Below are 18628 nucleotides of genomic sequence, written 5' to 3'. Positions count from 1 at the left end.
ATTTTTACATCTATGTTTACCAGAAATATTGGCCTGTAGTTCTGTTTTTTTGGTGTGTGGTGTCTTCATCTGGTTTGGTATCAGGTAATGCTGACCTCATAGAAAAAATTTGAAAGTTTTCCTTACTATTTTATTTTTTAGAAAAGTTTGAGAACAGGTATAAACTCTTCTTTAAATATTTGGTAGAATTCACCTTTGAAGTTGTATGGTCCTGGAGTTTTGTTTTTTGGGAAGTTTTCTTATTATTGATTCAATCTGTTTACTGGTTATCAATCTGTTCAAATATTCTGTTTCTTCTGGTTGACTTTTAGTAGGTTACCTGTCTCTATGAATTTGTCCATTTTTTTCTAGTCTGTCCAATTTGTTGGCATATAATTTTTCATAATGCTCACTTAAGCCGTTTGTATTTCTTTGGTAGAGGCTGTTATGTCTCTTTCATTTGTGATTTTGTTTATTTGCATCCTCTCTTTCTTTCTTTTTTTTTTTTTTTTTTTTTGAGTCTAGCTAGAAGTTTATCAATTGTGTTGATCTTTTCAAGGAAACAGTTCCTTGTTCATTGATCTCTTCTATTATTTTTTTTTTAGTGTCTCAATCATTTACTTATGCTTTAATCTTTTATTATTTCCTTCTTTCTGCTGACTTTGGGTTTTGTTTGGTCCTCCTTTCCTACCTCCTTTAGGTATAAGCTTAGGTATTTATTTGATATTTTTATTGCTTCTTGATGTAGGCCTGCATTCCTGTATTCTTCCATCTTTGGATCACTTGATGCATCCCAAACATTTTCACCATTAGGTTTTCATTTTCATTTTACTTCAAGTAATTTTTTATTCTTCTTTTATTTCTTGGTTGACTTATTCACTGGTTAGTAGCATGTTTTTTAACCTCCATGTATTTGTGCTCTTATCAGATTTTTCTTGTGGTTGATTTCTAATTTCATAGAATTGTGGTCAGAAAAGATGCATGGTATGACTTCAATTTCTTTGAATTTCTTGAGGCTTTTTTGGTGGTCTAATATGTGATGTATTCTGGAGTATGTTCTATGTGCACTTGAAAAGAATGTGTATCCTCTTTTATTTATTTATTTTTTAAATATTTATTCATTTTTGAGGGTGAGAGAGACAGAGTATAAGTCAGGGAGGGGCAGAGAGAGAGGGAGACAGAGAATCTGAAGCAGGCTCCAGTCTCTGAGCTATCAGCACAGAGTCAGACATGGGGCTCGAATGCATGAACTGCAAGATCATGACCTAAGCTGAAGTTGGACTTTTAACTGATTGAGCCACCCAGGCAGCCCTATTCTCTTTAAGAATGGAATGTTCTAAATATAACTATGAAATCCAACTGGTCCAGTGTGTTATTCAAAGCCACTGTTTTCTTGTTGATTTTCTGGCTGTATGATCTGTCCTTTATATAAGTGGGCGATTGAAATCCCTTACTATTATTGTATTACTATCAATTAATTCTTTTATGTTTGTTATTAACTTTTTTATGTATTTGGGTGCTTTCATGGTGGGTACATAAATATTAAGAATTGTTATATCTCTTGTTTTATTGTTCTTCCATTATTATATAGTGTCATTTGTCTCTTGTTACAGTCTTTGTTGTAAGGTCTAATTTGTCTTATCATAAGTATAGTACTCTTTCTTTTGACATCCCTTTGCCTGATAAATGTTTCTCCAACCCTTCACTTTCAATCTGTATGGGTCTTTAGTTCTGAAATGAGTCTCTTATAGGCAGTATTTAGACAGGTTGATTTTTTTATTCTGACACCCTGTGTCTTCTGACTGGAGTTTTTAGTCCATTTACTTTCAAAGTAATTATTGATAGATACGTATTTATTGCCATTTTGTTACTGTTTTGTGGTCATTTTTGTAGTTTTTCTATGGTCCTTTCTTCTTTTTCTCTCTTTCACAGTTTGCTGGCTTCCTTTAGTGATAAACTTGGATTTCTTTCTCTTTATTCTTAGTATATCTGATACTGGGTTTTGATTGGTTACCATTAGGTTTGTGTATAACATCATCTGCATATAGTAGTTTATATTAAGTTGATGGTCACTTAAGTTAGAACCCATTCTTTCTTCTTACCCTCCCCTCCATGTTTCAGGTATATGGTGTCTTTATTTCACATCCTTTTATTTTGTGAATCTTTCACGGATTTTGACAGATATATTTATTTTTACTGCTTTTGTGTTTCCTACTTTACATACTCTTACTTACGATCTTTCCTTTCCACTCAGATTGTTTCCTTAAATTTCTTATAGGGCTGGTGTAGTGGTCATGAATTCCTTCAGCTTTTATTTGTCTATGGAACTATCTCTTCTATTCTGAATGGTAGTCATGCTTAATAGAGAATTCTGGCTGCATATTTTTTTCATTTTATCACTTTGAATACAGCATGTCAGTCATTTATACACTGCAAAGTTTCTGCTGAAAAATCTACTCATAGCCTATGGAATTTCCCCTGTATGTAACTGTGTTATTTTCTCTTGCTGCTTTTAAAAACATTTTGTTTTTAAGATTTTATTTTTAGGTAATCTCTACACCCAATGCAGGGCTCAAGTTTACAATCCTAAAATCAAGAGTTGCATGTTCCACTGACTGAGCCAACCAGGTGCCTCTCTCTTGCTGCTTTTGAGGTTCTTTATTATTAATATTTCCCATTTTTATTACTATACATCTGTGATGATTTCCTTGGGTTGATTTTTTTTTGGGGTGGGGAGGATCTCTTTGCCTCCTGGATCTGAATATATATTTCCTTTGCATAAGGAATATATATCCTCTGCATAACTTTTTTTTTCTTTCAGGTTGCTCATTCATTCTTCTGCTTCTTTAGCCTGGTATTTATTTCATCTAGTGTATTTTTAACTTCATTTGTTGTTTTCTTCATCTCTGATTGGCTCTTTTTTGTCTCTTTGTTAAGGATCTCACTGATAATTCTCTACTCTTTTCTCAAGTGCAGTAAGTATCTTTCTGAACATTTTTTAAATTCTCTAATCAGGCATATTACTTGTATCCATTTGTCTTAGTTTGTCTTGTTTTGTTTTGTTTTGTTTTGTTTTGTTTTGTTTTGTTTTTCATTGGGGACATACTCCTCTCTCTCCTCATTTTACCTAACTCTCTGAGTCTGTTTTTTTTGTGTCAGGAAATTCAGCTATATCTCCTGCTATTGAATGTAGTGGCCTTATGAAGAAGAGGTCTTATAGTCCCCTGAAATGCAGTTCCCCTGTTTCCCACCTAGTGCTTCACATGGTGTCTCCTATATGTGTTGAATGTGCTTGTCATTTTTCCTGGTTCCTTTTTCCTTCAGTCCAGTTGTCTGCAGAGGCTCTCTTTCCTATTGTGGGCAGTGTTTTGTACCTAGCTGGGAAATGGTGTGCAGTTTTAACAAGGTGTGCTATGCTTGTAAAATGAGACCTACAGCTTTGAGGATCCAAGCTACATGCAAAGGGTGCATAATTTTACCAAGGTGCTCCTAGGGTTTCCTCAGGGTCCACAGCTGCTGCTGCCAGAGCTGCAGTCTTGCAAAATGCATGGGTGGAAAGAGGCAGTGTTGGCAAGGTTTGTGCTGTGGGAGGGGGCCCACAGTGCTGGGACTGAGGCAGGCATGACTGGAAAGAATGGATAAGTGGAAGCACAGGATGTGGGACTTAGTGTAAGCACATTAGGTAGTGAAATTCAGAGCATGCTAGTTTCTGCAGGTGGCCATGTGTTTGTGCTGAGGGGTGAAAGAGGGCAATGGTACCTTCCAGCTCCTTTGTTCCTGGAGAAGTCTTCCCCTGGATACCCTCTGAGATGAGTAAATAACTCTTCCCCCTATATGCCCTGGTGCTTTTGAAAGTGCTGCTTCTAGCCTGTATCTTAAAGGCTATTTGTCCAGCTATCTCTTTAAGGGCAGAAACTTATTTTCCTATTGCCCTCAGGATCTTCCAGAATGGAGCTAGCTTTTTTTTTTTTTTTTTTTTAATTCTAGGATTTAAGTCCCTCTTGTTTGTAAGAAGTCAGTAAATTCAGTCCTTTTTACTTTCAAAGCCAAATGTTATGAGGATTCCTCTCTTCCTTGTGAGCTCCCTGGTTTGATAGTCTGTTTCTCACCCTTCTTCAGTGCTTCCAGCTCCCTCCAGACCACAGGTGGCCACCTCTGTTTTGCTTCTCCACGATATCTCCACCCTTTCTACCCTCTTTGATGTGGACTCTTCTCTACCTTTAGATGTGGAGTTTATTCTGCCAGTCGTTGGGTTGTTTCTGAGTTATTTATGCTGATGTCAGTGTTATCTAGTTGTATTCATGGGACAGTGTGAACTTAGGGTCCTCTTGCTCCACCATCTTCCAGCCTCCTTCGAACCCACCATCTTTATTTTTTTTTAATGTTTATTTTTGAGAGAGAGAGACAGAGCGTGAGCAGGGAAGGGGCAGAGGGAGAGGGAAACACAGAATCTGAAGCAGGCCCCAGGCTCTGAGCTGTCAGCACAGAGCCTGATGCGGGGCTCGAACTCATGAGCCTTGAGATCATGACCTGAGCCGAAGTCGGGTGCTCAACTGACTGAGCCACCCAGGCACCCCAAATCCACCATCTTTAAATGGAAGCTAGTTTTAATTTTTTATTGACTTGAATTATTTTCACATATTACTGGAGAATATTAAGAAATATCATATTTCCACCACATGTGATGAAAATTTTCATTATAGTAACAAAATATTTGAATTTTTTCTCAGGGTGTTATTTGGTATTCCTAAATACTTTTTTTTTTTTAAATAAGTAATCTAATTTGATCTGGCCTCAGAATCTTAAGAAAATTATAACAGATTTAAAATCTAGCAAAAGCAATGAAAATAAACTGATATTTCATAATGTAGGATCTTTAGGGGATTTTCGGTAAACTAAACATATTTTGAATTATTTTGCATATGGTAAAAAATGTAGTAGAAAGAATATTGGGCTCGGATTCAGGTGATCTATGTTAGAATCCTGGTTCTGAAGCTTGGAACAAAGAAACTGAAGTTCTCAGCAACGTCATGAACCATCTTAAGATTACAAAGCTTTCTCTCTACCTTATAATGTTGTTTTGAGAATCCCATGGAAAAGAATATGTGAATAGCTTTGTAATATAATTAGTAACAAACAATAAAGGTTTTTTTTCTTAGTACATTTGCTTTTATCATCTGGAAAAACATGTAGTGAAGGTTAATGCTAATTTTAGGTAAAATGGATGGGATCACTGTAACATATTTACCTTCTGTGAAGGATCTGTGTTTTCTAAAGTAAGTTGATGTAATAACTTTGGTGAATGTGAACCCTACTTCTACCCCAAAATAAAAATTCAGACTCTTAACTAAAACTGTGCCACTAAGTCATAAAACAAGAGAGCCAACTAAGGAGTAATGTAAGTTGGGTATAAACCCTTACTGTGATTTTATTTTATTTTCAGTGTATTTAAATGAAGCAGGGTTCAATTTTGTGAGAAAATGCATTCAAGCTGTGGAAACAAGAGGTAAGTGTTGTCTGACAGGTATATCATTAGTGTTCATTCTTATATAGGAACCTCTCAAAAAATGAGGATATATTTTATCATTAACATGAGATTAACTTTAAGAACTATATAAATGTATAAAATTATCTAAATACACAAATAGCTATAGTCTGAACTTTACCAAAAATCATACTGTATATTTCTGTTTAACAATTTTTCATAATAAAGGCCTGATTTATTTCCATTTCATAGACTTTGTGTTATTTATTACTCTAAGCTCCTCTTCAATGTTTTTCAAGCTTTAGAGGAGGTAAGATTCCTAAGGAGCTGATCTTCCTCCTTTCTTAATGTTATTCCCCTCAGTGATTTCACTCACAGTCACAATTCTAGCACCTTTACCCTCTCTAGTCATGGCCTTGAAGGCCACTCTAGTTGCCTGTTACACTCTTCCATTTCCAGGAAATCTTGTCTAAAGCAAAACTCATGGGCTTTGAAATTCTGTGAACTTAAACTCAAATTTTGGTGCTGCCATTTAGAAGTTTTAAGAAGTTAAGTACATTTCTTAAATCCTCTAAATCTATTTCCTCACCTTCAAAATGAAGGAAGTTGTTAAGGCCTTCCAGTTCTTCAACATGTAGGACTACATGACTGAAGAAATAGAGGATGAGAAATTCTAATCATTCTTTCCCATCTTTGATGGCTTTTTGTATTCAGATAGTAGTGAATGAGCAGAGTACTTTGCTGCTTTGAAGATCTTTGAAAGACTTTCAAATCACTGTTTAGTGTCTGCTCTGAGAAATATATGTCTGATGGGTGTTTCCAGGGTAGATTTTCTGAAGTTAGACTGCAAAATTGGATAAGTAACTTTCAAATTCTGCATAGGGAAATGCCAGATGTTTTCAACATTCTGTACTTGTGATGCTATGTCTAAAGACATTCTTTTGTGGTTTTTCCTTCTCATTAGGCATCACTATTTTAGGCCTCTACCGAATAGGAGGAGTGAACTCCAAAGTTCAGAAACTCATGAACACAACTTTTTGTAAGTTTTGAATGAAGCTAGTTACTTAATTTTTGTATTATAGATAATCCATACCATAGGTTTCTTTGAGATATATACTGCTGTTCTTTGAATATTTTCAAGAAATATTTAAAATTAACATTTGCATTCAGTTTTTAATGTTCAGTTATAATAGATGATCAATCAGAATTTGAGAGAGAGCCTTTTCATAATATTGAACTTTTTCTCAAGTGTCCTTTGGTTAGCTAGAGACACAGTGAGATTTATGGATACTAGATTCAGATTGCCTGGCTTGGAATCCTAATTCACCACTTAAAAGCTTTGTGACTTTGGATAATTTGTTTAACTTCTCTGTGCCTCAACCTTCTCATTCATAAAATGGAGAAGATAATAATAGTGCCTGCTTCACTGAGAGTGTGAGGATTGAATATGTTAATCCATAAAAGTATTTGGAAGCATGCCTGGCACATGACAAATGCTCAGTGATGTTAGCAATTAACAATAATTTTATTTGGAAAACTATTATTCCACAAGAAATCTTTGAGGTTTATAAAGTGTCAAGAGTGAAACTTGCACCAATTCACACAAACAACAATCCTAAGGTTAACTCTGTTGGCATCCTAAGAAATCAATGTCTCTGACCTACTATGTTTATATCCATCTTCTTTTAAAAAAATTTTTTTAAGTTTATTTATTTTTGAGAGAGAGAGAGAGAGCCAGCGAGCAGGGGAGGGGCAGAGAGAGAGGGAGACACAGAATCCGAAGCAGGTTCCAGGCTCCAAGCTGTCAGCACAGAGCCCAATGCGGGGCTCAAACTCACGAACTGAGATGACCTAAGCTGAAGTCAGACACTCAACCGACTGAGCCACCCAGGCGCCCACTTTGTGTCCATCTTCTTAATGGTTTTGAGCTGTACAGTTTAAACATCTTATTTTTATTCTTTACAGCTCCAAAATCCCCTCCTGATATTGACATTGATATTGAATTGTGGGATAATAAGACAATAACAAGTGGGCTGAAAAACTACCTCAGGTAAGGAGTGTTTAACTCGTACTCTGCATGTGATGTCTCTCTTAACCTCTGTGGGCATTGCCATATGACTCCATGGAACACCCGTGTGTGAGCTTCACTCCTTAGAGCAATTCTTTCACCTCACATGAAATAGCATAAGGTGGTAATGTTTATGTTTAGTGTTTTGGAACTTATACTTGGTTTTTCAACTAATAAACTTTAGAAGCTGCAATATTTTATGAATACTAAATAATAGTTTGTTTCATGTTAAATTTGAATGTAGTGTTTTCATGTATTTTTTAAAAATAAGTTGAAAGTGAAAGTTGTTTTTTGTTTGTTTGTTTGTTTTTAATTTAACTATAGTCCCCATATCTGAGAGAGATTTTTGCTGTTGTGGTTCAACAGTTCTTACGAAGTGAAAAAATCATTTTCCAGTCTGTCCTTTTAGCACAGTTGTGCCAAGAAATGCTGCTAAAGGGCCTTCTTTGAGATCTGCATTTTGGGACTGCCTGGAATCACCCTAGTAGGACTTTATCCTCCTCCCTAATTACCCAATTCTTAAAGAAGTACTAGAAATTCAGGGGAAATAAAAAGATATTGCCATTCTAATGCCCTCTTCTTTCTCCGTTGTAGGTGCCTTGCAGAACCACTGATGACTTACAAGTTACACAAAGATTTTATTGTTGCAGTTAGTAAGTACACTTCCATTGAATGCATTATAATTGATATAGTTTTATGCTGTATCACTTAGAGGTATAAATTTTAACCAGGTAGTTAAGATTTTCCTACATATTGCTTAAGAAACTATCAATCTGATGCTTAATAGCTGACAATATGATTTGTAAGCAAGTAAGAAATTGCAGAATGGTAGATTAAAGACCTAAATGTGAGACGTGAAACCGTAAAACCAGAAGACATTAGTAGTTTCTTTGACATTAACTAAAGAAACATTTATCTAGATGTGTCTCTTCTGGCAAGGAAATCAAAAAGCAATTGGGAGGGCACTAAAATAAAAAGGTTTTACACAGTGAAGGAAACCATCAAGGAAACAAAATGGCAACCTCCTGAATGGGAGAAAATATTTGCAAGTGTTATATCCAATAAGGGGTTAATATCCAAAATATGTAAAGAAGTTACATAACTCAACACTAAAAAACTAATATGATTAAAAAAGGGGAAGACCTGAAGAGACATTTTTCCCAAGCAGACATACAGATGACCAATAGACATATGAAAAGATGCTTAACATCACTCATCAACAGACAAATACAAATCAAAACTACAATGAGATATCACTTCACACCAGTCAGAATGGCTAAAATGAATAACACAAGAAACAAGTGTTGGTGAGGATGCAGGGGGAAAAAAAGGAACCCTCTTGCACTGTTGGTGGGAATGCAAACTGGTGCAGCCACTCTAGAAAACATTATGAAAGTTCCTCAAAATACTAAAAATAGAATTACCATATGATCCAGTATTTCTGCTAGTATTTACCCAAAGAAAATGAAAACACCATTTCAGAAAGATAATGCACCCCATGTTTATTGCAGCATTATTTACAAGACATAACAACAACAGAAGTGTCCATCAATATATGAATGGATAAAGAAGATGTGGTATATATATACAATGTAATGTTACTAAACCATAAGAAAGAATGAAATCTTGACCTTTGCAGCAACATGGATGGACCTAGAGGGTATAATGCTAAGTGAAATAAGTCAGATAGAAAAAGACCAATACCGTATGATTTTACTCATATGTGGAACTTAAGAAACTAGAAAAAGAAAAAGACAAAAAGGAAACAAACTCTTAAATACAGAGAACAAAACTGGTGGTTGTCAGAAGAGAGGTGGAGAGTGGAATGGGAGAAATAGATAATGGGAATTAAGAATACACTTTCCTTGATTTAAAAAATATTGAAGAATGAATTAAAAGATTTTGTCACTTAATAAGACTTCTTTGGAGTGACTGGTGTGCTAACAGGAATTATGTTAAATACATTTTACTCAGTCGATGAATGTCAGTACCTTACAAGAGCAACTTTATTGTTAAATTGACAACACTACAAAAATGCAGTTATGCCACCCACTCATACTCATGTGCTATATTTCTAAATCTGGAGAGTAAAGTCAGGTATTTGGGGCAAGTAACAGGCACTTCCAACAATCCTTCGCCTCCCTCCCCCCATTATCACATATCTATGTCATTTATTTAGATCTATGATTGCCATAATAGGAGATATATAGATAGGCTTAATTCAAAAATTGTGGGGAGGGGCTCAGTGAAAAACATGTAACCTGAAAAATTAGAAATATGTACTTTTAAAACACTGAGATGAAAGTGCTGGGTTGCCATCTCAGCCATCACAACAGTTTGTAACTGCTAGGCATTAGCATTTCATTGTTAAGATATATGAGGTGTGACTGTACCAAGTATTTTTCACAGTCCAAGAAAGAAAGCATTTGCATTAATTTATTGCCATGCATTATAATGTCACAGGTAATGTTGTCTGCTGATAAGTGTCAGATAACGTTGTGACCTTGGTTTTCAGTCCAGCATACATGACTGATCACATGGTCTCATAAACACCTATACCACTTAGCTTTCTCCTGAAACCTCTCCACTCTATATTCTCTTCATCAGAATCTATTAGATGAACAAAACCTTAGAAATATATAATTTCACTCCTCATTTTACTGACTAGGTCCCAGAGTGGGCAAGTGACTTTCTCCATGGTACTAGTAAATTGATGGCAAAATCAGGGCTATAAGCCAATTTTTTTGACTCTTAACCTAGAACTTACTTACAGAAATTTTGTGTTATAACATGGCATTTGAGACACTTAGTTAAGTGCTAAATGATCTGGTTGTTTTAATAAAAGCATTTGGTCATAAGATTTTTTTTCTCCACTTCCATGGCAAATAATAATCACATTATTCACTACCATGATAATTAAAATATATTCCTATGTATAAGAATTCATCTTTTGTCTGGAGCAAAGATAATCCCATGTAGTAGATAATAAGGTAATAAAAGTAAGTATTATTTGGAAATTTAGCTCTGTAAAAAGGGGAAGTTGTTCAGAAATTAAAAGGTGCCTCACAGAATTCCCTGGAAAACAGTATGGATTAGGCCTTCCATGGGCCTGCAACTAGGAACTACAGAATTGGGAGTTTATGTTTCTCTCCCCACCCTTTTAGGAGCATCTCTTCTCTCTGTTCTTTGCTCCATATCTACCTCATTCTTATCTCCCTTTCCAGTTATATTTTCTTGGCTTTGGAGCACATTTGGTTATGCCATCCCTAGTTTTACACTATATGCCATTTCACATACTCAGCAGACAGATCAGAGTTTTGATGTCTCCATTCCAACCCCTGGGAGACCTTGTGTTTGGCCCAGCATGAGCCAGCTCTTTTCCCACCTCATGTTCGGCACCTTTCAGAGAAAGGGCTTGGCATGGTGGGTAGTCACCCTAGAATTAGTTTATTGTAGTAAGAGTATGTTAATAGATCTTCATTCTGAAGTGTTAGCCTTTTCTCTAGCAGACATGTCAACATGTTGTCTTTTGTCTGGCAAACTAGACTTACTTTAGATTTTTTTTTCTTCTTTTCAGATTTCCCATTGTCAGCATGGGCTTAGAATCTGTTAGGCCTCTGCATAATAATACTGACACCTCAGAAAAGTAATTCCCTGTTATCTTTAAATCTACAAAATTTGGAAAGGAATGCCTTCTTCCTTCTGTCTGATGGAGTCACTAGGAAGTTTCTGTGTGATAGAGTATATTATATTGCCTGGAACATTAGGCAGTCTGTACCAATAGCTGTGATCACTCCATTGCTAAAGTTTTGATTTTGTCCTTGTGTAGCAAAACCAAAGCAGGCGATGAGTTCTGGTTGTATAGAAGTTCAGTGGCTATGAGCACAGGTCTGGATTAGATGGCACTGGGTTAGTCTGGCATATTTACTTAACTAACTTAATGACCATGGTCAGGTTACTCAACCTCTCTAAGCCTTAGAGAATGATAGTGATGAACTGCATGAGGCAATGTTTATAAGGCATGAGGGTGGGAGTGTTTATAATGTTTAGATTATTAATGTTTATGTACACATTTGAATGCAATTAAAACTTGATCATTCAACCTTTATGTTATAGAATCTGATGACCAAAACTACCGGGTGGAGGCTGTACATGCATTGGTGCACAAATTGCCAGAAAAAAACAGAGAGATGCTGGACATCTTAATAAAGCACCTTGTCAAGTAATTATCTGATTTATATTGTTCACTTAACTACTTGTTCAACTGTTAAAGTTAGACCTTGTTCATATCTTTCTAAAGTGTATGATGGTGCTATAACATTGTTATAATTAGAGTCCACTGAATGTTTTAAAAATGATGTGGTAGTTTGTTTTTAAGATATATCTGTATGTGTGTGTGTGTGTGTGTGTGTGTACCTGTGTATGTTTACACTATGCAAATGATTAATATCCTTTGCAACTGTTAAATTAATGATGAAAACCTTACATGTCAACTTAAAAATATGAAGGAGTTTGAAGCCCTAAGTTTGAAGATCAGTTCTCTGTACTACGACTGTCAACAGTTCTGCCAGGTCAAAGTGCCACTGTAATGTTAGCTTCTTTTTCTCAATTCGTAGCATCACTTGGTCTCTGAAGATTTTTCTGACTCTGCTGTTAGTTCATCTATATACTTTTAAATGTCTATAAACAGATACTGTATTAGCCAAGTTTCTCCAGAGAAACAGAACCGACCAGATGTTTGTGTATATGTAGCTATACATACACGTGTGTGTGTGTGTGTGTGTGTGTGTGTGTGTATGTGTGTATGGTGTATGTATATGTGTGTGTGTGTATATATATAAATATATATGAGAGAGAGATTGATTATAAGGAATTGGGCTGTGCTACTGTGAAGGCTGTTAAGTCTAAAATCTGCAGGGCAGCTGGTAGTCTGCAGACCCAGGGAAGAGTTGACATTACAGCTCTAATCCAGGGCAGTCTAGAAGCAGAATTGCCTCTTCCTCAGAGGAAGTTAGTCTTTTTTAAGACTTTAAACTGATTGGATGAGGCCCACTGACATTATAGAGGGTAATCTACTTTACTCTAAGTCTACTAATTTAAATGTTAATCTTATGCAAAAAAAATACCTTCACAGAATGATCTAGAATTATGTTTGATCAAATATCTGGGTACTATGGCCTCATAAATCTGTCTGAAGATTCTTTCTCTCTCCCTTTCACACACACACACACACACACACACACACACACACACAAACACACTTGCCATGCTGCTGTAAACAAAAGTCCAAATTCAGATTTTAAACTTAAGAATTCCTTACAGCCTCATTTACAAATCAGGATATTTTCCATCTTAGTAAGTACTGTGATTCACAATGAAATGATTACTCCTTCCTTGCTTACTACAAGTAGTAACCCAGTTTATGCTAATTTGAGCCAGGCACATTTGAAATAGTGCTACATAACATATCAATAAGTCTCATCTTAACCTGCAGATGAGATAATACGAATTGCCCTCCTGCCCCTTGAAATAAGGAAATCCATTAGAAACTACATCATTTCAAGTTCATTATAAACTGTTGCCATGGCAATACCTCTTTTAGTTAGTGAATAAGGACTCTTCATCAGATTTAGTCTTGAATTATGTTTTGAATTGTGTGACCTGTTCATGAAATTTAACCACACTGTATGTATTGGGCATTCTCTTGCTGTATTCAAGCTAATTTTCTAGCAAAGCCTTTATTTATTTATTTATTTATTTATTTATTTATTTATTTTGAGAGAGAGAGAGGGAAAAAAAAAATCATGAGCAGGGGAGGGGCAGAGAGAGAGGGAGAGAGAATCCCAAGCAGGCTCTGCACTGACCATGCAGAGCATGGGGCTCCAACACAGGAACAATGAGATATGACTTGAGCTGAAATCAAGAGTCAGTCACTTAACCAACTGAGCAACGCAGGCACCCCTCTAGCAAAGTCTTTTTAAACACACTTTTTTTATATATATATAATTTTTTTAATGTTTATTTATTTTTGAGAGAGACAGAGAGACAGAGCACGAGCAGAGAGAGAGAAGTAGACACAGGATCTGAAGCAGGCTCCAGGCTCCGAGCTGTCATCACAGAGCCTGATGTGGAGCTTGAACTCACAAACCACGAGAGATCATGACCTAAGCTGAAGTCAGACACTTAACCACTCCTTAAATGTGCTTTTAAAAGCTACATGAGTGTCACATAAAATGTTTTTTGTTTAATTATCCAGAATGTTAAGTGAACTCAAACTCCCCCCTCTTTGTGAATGTGCATGACTTTAGTACAGGGAATAGCAGAGGATACTATCTGGCCATAGAAGAGTGCTTAAAACTCTTTTGCCCATCTTCATCACCATTCCTGGCTTTTTTCCTGAACCTATATGAAGGTCAATCTTCACTGACTAAGCAGTATTTTTGGAATGTGTATCAAATCACCGGTGACTTATTTAAGTAGACTACAAACAAGTAATAACATTCTTGGTCCCTGGCAACCTTAATATATCTGAAGAAGAGAATTTAAGGCCAATTGTCTGGATTGGTTACTGGTCTAAATTAGGACCAGTGACTAAAAGATTGATTGCAAATCTCCATTAATTAGCTCTGAGACATGGTGTAAATCATTACTTCCTTTCTGAGACTCCTTTTCTTTGTCTTTAAAACAAAGGCCATCTGTGGTCTCTTCTTTGACTCTAACTTTGAATATTTAAAAAAAAATGTTAGAGAGAGAGAAATACAGAGTGTGCGTGTGGGGATGGGGGTGTTGCAGACAGAGAGAGACACACACAGAATCTGAAGCAGGCTCCAGGCTCTGAGCTGTCAGCACAGAGCCCAACACGGGCTCAAACTCACAAACCATGGGATCATGACTTGAGCCAAAGTCAGATGCTTAACCAACTGAGCCACCGAGGCGCCCCTCTAACTTTGAATTTTTAAAAGGGCAATTGGGTGTCTGTTCCATACAACAAGTTGAGGAAATGAGGTGCAGAAATAGCTGAAATGTGAGGTGATAAGTGTCTATATTGATTGAGTTAGCTCAGCGGAAGGGAAATTCAGTGAAGAGAAAATTGCTCATCAAAATATTCCATCTCTTGAGCAACACAATCATAAACTCACCTTTTCAAAACCATTTTTTTAAGAATTCCAAATTCACTCCCCATGAGTTTAATATTAATCGTATTCCAATTTATTCACACTACCAGGAACTCTTACATTTTAGCAAGAGTGCCTAAAGCCAATTTCATTACAAGGAAGACTGTTAGTTGAGATCATATTTCCTGTAACTCATTATTAAATTTCATCAACCCTATAGGGATAGTTATTCTTTATAGATGAGGAAACTGAAGCCTAGAGTTATTAAATAACTTGGCTGATTGCACCCAGCTTCGAAGTTGGATGGATCCAAGCTTTAAATGCAGGCAGACTCAGTACCTTTACATACTACTTTCTTAGTAGATTCTTTAATACATACTAAACAGTAAATATATAATATTTGTCTATATAAAAAGGAAATGTGGAATGAAACTTCTTCTTATTCTAACCAAGAGCTTCTTAACTAGTGCTTTCTCGGGCACAAGGGAAAAATTCAGTAAGTGCAACAGCTAACTCTTCCGGTCCTGTGCTAGGATTTACATAGGTATTCAAAATCCTGGATTCCCCATAAAATTTTACTTTTGCTTATGGAATGTAGTTAGTGATGCACACTTAGTCAGGTATAACCATGATCTTGTGTTCAGTGCTCCTTTCCAGAACTTCATATTTTAACAACATGCCTGGAAGTAAGATAGAAAAGGCAGTGTATAAACTAGAAGATTGGTCTAATGAATGAGGTTTTCTTTTAGGAATATGTCCAATTCCCAAATTAAGTAGTCAAAGTCATTTTTTTAATGTTTTATGATTTATTCTTGAGAGAGAGAAAGAGCATGAGCAGGGGAGGGGCAGCGAGAGGGAGACACAGAATCCAAAGTAGGCTCCAGATTCTAAGCTGTCAGCACAGAACCCGTCATAGGGCTTGAACTCACAAGCCATGAGATCATGACCCAAGCCGAAGTCAAACTGACTGAGCCACCCAGGCACCCCTAGTCAAAGTCAGTTTTGATAGTTACTGGGATTACTTTGCTAAAGTCAGTAATACCAGAGGCTTTTTCTTTCATTTCCATTTTTAAGGCAGCATTGACGTGACCACATCTCCTTCTCTTACTGTTTGCCAACCACAGTGCCCAGCCCATAGGGAGGCACTGAGGGAAGTTTTGAATGAATGGATAGGTGGATGGGTGGATGGATGGAAGGAAATAAGGAAGGAAAAAAAGGAAGGATAGAAACTTGCATTGGCCAGTTGTCTTATGTAGGGAGCTTAAGAAAACCACAGACTTCTATTCAGAAAACCTGGATTGAAAGAGCATCTCTGTCCCTAATTTGCTGTGACCTTGAGTACATCATTTTTACTTTAGGAGGTTTTTAACCTACATAGTAGGAAAAACTGACTTTCTGGGAGGATTAAATGAAATAATGTCTATGAAAATGCCTGGCACTAGGTACTCAATATTATGTTTAGTATATCTGAATATAATTCCAACCAACCTAATTTGAACCATCTGTTCTAAAAGAAGTATAGTGCCCTAGAGAATACCTAACAGTTGATAATCTCTGTAGGATAATTGTACTCTATTTAGGATATCAAGATTTATTCCTTTAATGTTTATTTTTTGAGAGAGAGACAGGGGGAGGGGCAGAGAGGTAGACACAGAAGCCAAAGCAGGCTCCAGGTTCCAGGCTCCAAGCTGCCTGTCCAGAGCCCAACACGGGGCTTGAACTCACGAACTGTGAGATCATGACCTGAGCTGACGTCAAATGTTTAACCGACTGAGCCACTCAGGCGCCCCGAGATTTATTCCTTTAATTAACCTTTGTAATTAATTTTACTTAGCTAATGTTAACTTTTTATGTCTTTTTAGGCTATACCCACTCATGACAATTAGGAGTAGCTAAACCTGACAATTTGGGAAAATTAACCTATAATGGCATATCTTACATTCTATTTATGCCACAAATTTGATAAATGAGAACCTTTCATATTTATTAAACTTTTAACTTACGTTATTTTTGTTGCTTTTATTTGCAGAGTATCACTACACAGCCAACAAAATCTCATGACTGTCTCAAACCTTGGTGTCATATTTGGCCCAACTCTAATGCGAGCACAAGAAGAAACTGTGGCTGCCATGATGAATATTAAATTTCAGAATATTGTGGTTGAAATTCTGATAGAGCACTATGAAAAGGTAAGCTGAATTTTCATGTTGAAGTATCAAATCTTGTATTTTGCTTTTAGGAAGGAATTTTCTGTTTGTATTATCTATGAGTTCATTGTGATCTCAGATTCTTATAAAGTATCAGTCCTGTCCATTTTGTATAAATTGCTTCTTCATGAGGACATTGATGTCCTTTTTTCTTGTTTAGTTTTTAAATGCTTCTCAAAATTCTCCAAGTAAATGATTTCCTTTCCTTTTACATCATTTACTTTTCAAGATTTTCTTCTTTAGTATTTATGTCGTGAATTTTTCACTCATATTGAGAGAAATTTGTTAGAATCACTTGGTAATTAAGTCTATTTTTAACCTTTTTATCTCCCTGGAATTAGACTTAACAACAACAGTGATATTCTCAATAAAGCAAAAGAATTCCAGGAACAGAGTCTTAAAGTCCTCTCTACATCCAGTCCTTAAACATGGTTTCTTTAACAAGATTGAGATCTTAGAATAACTGTGGAAATGGAAATTGGGAAAGTCAAATTGATTGGATTATTAAGCAAATGCAGCCATTAAACATCAAAACATTTGTGATTCATTTATGCCTGGTCTAGTGTTTGTGAAAGACTACGCCCCTCTCCTTCCCTTAGTCCCTTCCTGGTACCTGTAGAAGAATATCCTTCATTTATCTAAGATTGTAAGCACTCACAACCCAAGACCACATGGGGGAATTCTGTAGCCGAGTACAGACCTCTACCTGCAGCATGTCATATTTGTGACAGCACCTTTTCCTGAGAAGCAAGGAACTGCTTGACTTGGAAGTGATACGGAATGAACCTTTTCCCTTCAGGCTATGTTCAGCATGAAGTGAGAAATAAAATATCACAGAAAAGAGTCAAGATGTCTTGACACAGACATTTGTTCATATTTGAAAGGTTTCTTTAAAATTATTGGAAAATTTTCTGAAATTCATTGTTGGGAAATTGGAGAGGATGAAAAAGAAAACACAGAGAAGGAACATTACTCAGTGTAAGTGGAAAAGTATAATTGCTGTAGTATATTTTTTGTATCAAGCATCTCTTACCATGAAGCTGATTAAATAGCAAATGGTTCTGAGATTATTTAATAACTCTAAAATATAATTTTATCATGAAAATGTCAATTCCCCCTTTTACTGACCTCTATCCATTTGTTTGTTTTTTTTGTATGTAGATTTTTCATACTGCCCCAGACCCAAGCATTCCTCTTCCTCAGCCTCAGTCTCGATCTGGATCCCGAAGGACAAGAGCAATCTGCCTTTCCACAGGTTCCAGGAAGCCCAGAGGAAGGTATACACCGTGCTTGGCAGAACCTGACAGTAAGTGTGACCGCTTTAGGGAGAAGCTTTCTTCATTCTTTGATTTAGCCTTACTTCACCTTTTTGATAATTAGGGTAGAAATAAATAGAAAATGATCTTAATGATACTGTCTCCCAAACACCCCCCCCCCACATTTATATATTCTTTGTCAGTGTAGTTACAAGGTACTTTGAACAAACAAATTCATTACTACTACAAAGGAAAAAAAAATAGTTTGCTCAGTGCCCTTTTTTCTGCAACTGTGATTAAGAACATCAGGTACTACTTTGTAGCAGGTTTTGTCCTATTGTTAAAGAGGTAGAGAAGAAAGCAAGAAAAATTCTGGCTGAAACCATCAGTTTCTTTCTTCCTACCACATTATGTCCTTAAAGCATCATCTCTTGGGTATCAAAGTGTCTGAGAGAGAGAGAGAAAAAAGAAATAAATAGAGAAACCACACTACACATTATCACTAACTTCCCGTTCTG

The 18628-nt window shown here is 36.2% G+C and overlaps 1 protein-coding gene across 2 annotated transcripts in view; it reads left to right on the top strand.

Moving 5' to 3' along the window:
* Positions 1-18628, top strand: part of ARHGAP42 (Rho GTPase activating protein 42) — a 320243-nt gene that overhangs the window by 279144 nt on the left and 22471 nt on the right. For both annotated transcript variants that reach the window (XM_045483540.1, XM_045483541.1), the window contains exons 13-19: positions 5423-5485; positions 6429-6503; positions 7430-7514; positions 8127-8185; positions 11649-11754; positions 16677-16836; positions 18016-18160. In XM_045483540.1, the coding sequence (XP_045339496.1) occupies positions 5423-5485; positions 6429-6503; positions 7430-7514; positions 8127-8185; positions 11649-11754; positions 16677-16836; positions 18016-18160 (693 nt within the window). The remainder of the gene's footprint in view (positions 1-5422; positions 5486-6428; positions 6504-7429; positions 7515-8126; positions 8186-11648; positions 11755-16676; positions 16837-18015; positions 18161-18628) is intronic.

This window comes from Leopardus geoffroyi, chromosome D1 (assembly GCF_018350155.1).
Source record: "Leopardus geoffroyi isolate Oge1 chromosome D1, O.geoffroyi_Oge1_pat1.0, whole genome shotgun sequence".
In the NCBI taxonomy this organism is placed as follows: Eukaryota; Metazoa; Chordata; class Mammalia; order Carnivora; family Felidae; genus Leopardus; species Leopardus geoffroyi.
This window is presented reverse-complemented; position numbering and strand designations above follow the sequence as displayed.